This window comes from Panthera pardus, unplaced genomic scaffold (assembly GCF_024362965.1).
Source record: "Panthera pardus isolate Hobbes unplaced genomic scaffold, ASM2436296v1 HiC_scaffold_267, whole genome shotgun sequence".
Classification (NCBI taxonomy): Eukaryota; Metazoa; Chordata; class Mammalia; order Carnivora; family Felidae; genus Panthera; species Panthera pardus.
Genome location: NW_026526840.1, coordinates 76,209 through 78,947, shown reverse-complemented (window position 1 = coordinate 78,947; position 2,739 = coordinate 76,209). Strand labels below are relative to the sequence as shown.

Sequence of the window (2,739 nt, the reverse complement as noted above, 5' to 3'; positions counted from 1 at the left end):
CACCTGGAGCACAAGGCAGAGCACATCTGCCCCGCCCCCCAGCCCAACCGCCTTCTCCTAGTGGGTGACCCCCATTGAGACGTCACCACCCGCGGCAGCCACTGTTTGGTCCGCGTCCTGTTGCCCCAGGAGACGACGTAGGCCTTTCCAAGAGTCTCAGAGTGAAGCCAGAGAGTCCTTGGCCCCGACCGACCGACCGACCCTTCCAAAGTGAGGCTCCTGCCTCCAGACCTAGCCCCTCCCCACCCCCACCCCACCCCCAATCGCCGAGGACCAGATTTCCCTCAAGTTCTCAGAGAAAGGAGAGCAAGGACGGCCTCATGAGTGAGGTGGGAGAGGTCACCCGCACAGAGGTGACCGCCTCAGTACCCCCTCAAGCCGCGCAGAAACTCCTAGTTTCCTTGGGAGGTGGAGATCTTCCCCGGGCCCCAGTGGCTGGCAACCTCGGCGGAGACGTGATCCCCAAGACCACCGCGGCAGCAGGCGCCAAGGGAAAGGTGCCCAAAAAGGTCATCGCCAAGAGGGTGCGAGGCTCCGTCAAGTGGTTTAACGTGAAGAACGGGTACGGTTTCATCAGCAGGCATGATACCCAGGAAGATGTGTTCGTTCACCAGACGGCCATCACCCGGAACAACCCTCACAAGTACCAACGCAGCGTGGGCGACGGCGAGACGGTTGAGTTTGATGTGGTGCAGGGCGAGCGGGGCACCCAGGCCGCTAACGTGACCGGGCCAGCGGGTACCCCAGTGCAAGGCAGTCGCTACGCTGCCAACCGCCCCCGCTTCCGCAGGGGCTTCTACATCCGCCGCCGCGGGCCACCCTTGCACGGTCCCAGGGGCACTGAGGACGACGTCGACGAAGGTGAGGCCAGTGGCGAAGGCTTCACGAAGGCCCAGGGCCAGAGGCGCCGCCTGCCCGGTGGACCCCAAGACCAAAGGCTGCAGCGCTTTCCGCCCTTCCGCAGGGCCTCAGCCCTGTCTCGCGGCCCTTCGATCCTCGCTCCCACCAGCGGCCCGCGGCCTGCCCACCTGCCCGCGTCCACCCCAGCCTCAAGGCCCGAGTGCGCCCCTCGGCGGGGGCCCGGCCCCAGCTACCTGCTGAGTCGCCCTGGGGCTCGAGGCATCACTCCTGGTCCCAGACCCTCAGCAGGCATTTCTGAGGAGCTGGAGGCGGAAGACAAGGAAAGCGGGCGCGACGCCGGAGGCCCGAAGCAGAAGCACCCACCACGCTACGGATCCCGCCGCCTCAACAACCCACGCCACCGCCCGCAGCAGGTGCCCGGTGCCCAGGGCCAGGTCAACGTGGGAGGAGAAGGCAAGACCGGGAAGGGCCCTGCGGAAACACCCGCTTTGGTTGCTGTGGCCAAGAAGAACAGCGCCGCTGAGGAGGAGGACACCTTGGTCGCTGATGTCCCCTCTGCCACCCAGGCCAAGTAACAACAGCCTGGCTCCTTCCCTGGGGACTCCCTGGCCTGGGCGGCAGGGGATGCCCCCTTGAGGAGATGATGCCCTTTAAAGCAACACAGCCCAAACATCCACCTTGACTGTTAGATTTGTGCCCTGAGAAAAATACATGCCTCTTCCCCAAGGTTTGAGAATAAACTACAAGATCTATATATTTCTGAATTCCCTCTTACCATCTGTGTTGGTAATTTCTGCACACACACACACACACACACACGCACACCATGTCATACTCATGCACACACCTCTGAATTTATTCTTTTAAAAGATCTGACCAGGACCACAGCTATTATTCTGTGTCACCAGGGGAATTAGTTGATGGACTAACAAAAATTACTTTTATTTTTAATAGAAAAACAAAGATGATCTGATATTGAATATTATCTTACCTCGCTGTGTGATATTGCCTGAATGGTCATTTTTTCAATAAATCATTTCATGTTGCTTTTATCTATTATTGCTGTTGTCTGATTTAAAACAAAACACTCGTCAGCACAGAATTGTATTGAACCACTCCTTTCAGTGCTTTTTCGGAACCAGTTTTAGCAAACATCATACTTGTTGTTCATTCTTTTTACAAGTCATGAATTTAAGGCTAATTGTGGACTTGTGGGAGGCGAGGGTTGAACATCTCATGGATGTTCTAAAAGATTAGAATACACAGACAGGGAAGAAGTGTCCCCATCACATCCTCTTCCTCTGCCATTTGAGCAATAAATCTGGAGGGTGGGCCCAGCTACCCACATTTACTGCTTAGGTGTTTATTCTATGACGCAAAACTCAAAGAGCTGGACAAAACACCCACCCACCCACCCCAAAAAAAAGGCTCTCTGGAAGCACAATTTGCCTCTATTTTTTAATGGATTCGATCTAATACCATTTTCACGAGGGGCTAGGGGTGTGTGGTGGAAATGGAAAGATACTGGTCAAAGGGTAAAATCTTTCAGTTATAAGATGACTAAGTTCTGGGGACCTAATGCACAACATGATGACTATAGTTAACAGTACTGTGTTGTATACCTGAAAGTTGCTGAGAGTAGAGCTTTAATATTCTCACCATGACAGCAACAAAAGGATAATTATGTGAAGTGAATAACGTGTTAATTAACCTTATTGTGGTAAATGTTTCACGATATATGCATGCATCAAATTATCCCATTGTACAACGTAATGTATACAATATTACATGTCAACTACATGTCAATAAAGCTAGGAAAAAAAACTGAAGAAAATTAAAAAAGAAAACAGGGATGGAAGCAGGTTTAATTTTTGTCAT

The 2,739-nt window shown here is 53.1% G+C and overlaps 1 protein-coding gene across 1 annotated transcript; it reads left to right on the top strand.

The window, feature by feature from the left end:
• Positions 1 to 258: 258 nt before the first annotated feature.
• LOC109261014 (Y-box-binding protein 3-like) lies at positions 259 to 1,913 on the top strand. The gene has a single exon (XM_053891232.1). It carries the CDS (start codon positions 321 to 323, stop codon positions 1,434 to 1,436), a length of 1,116 nt encoding a protein of 371 aa, XP_053747207.1. The 5' UTR covers positions 259 to 320; the 3' UTR covers positions 1,437 to 1,913.
• Positions 1,914 to 2,739: the final 826 nt, after the last annotated feature.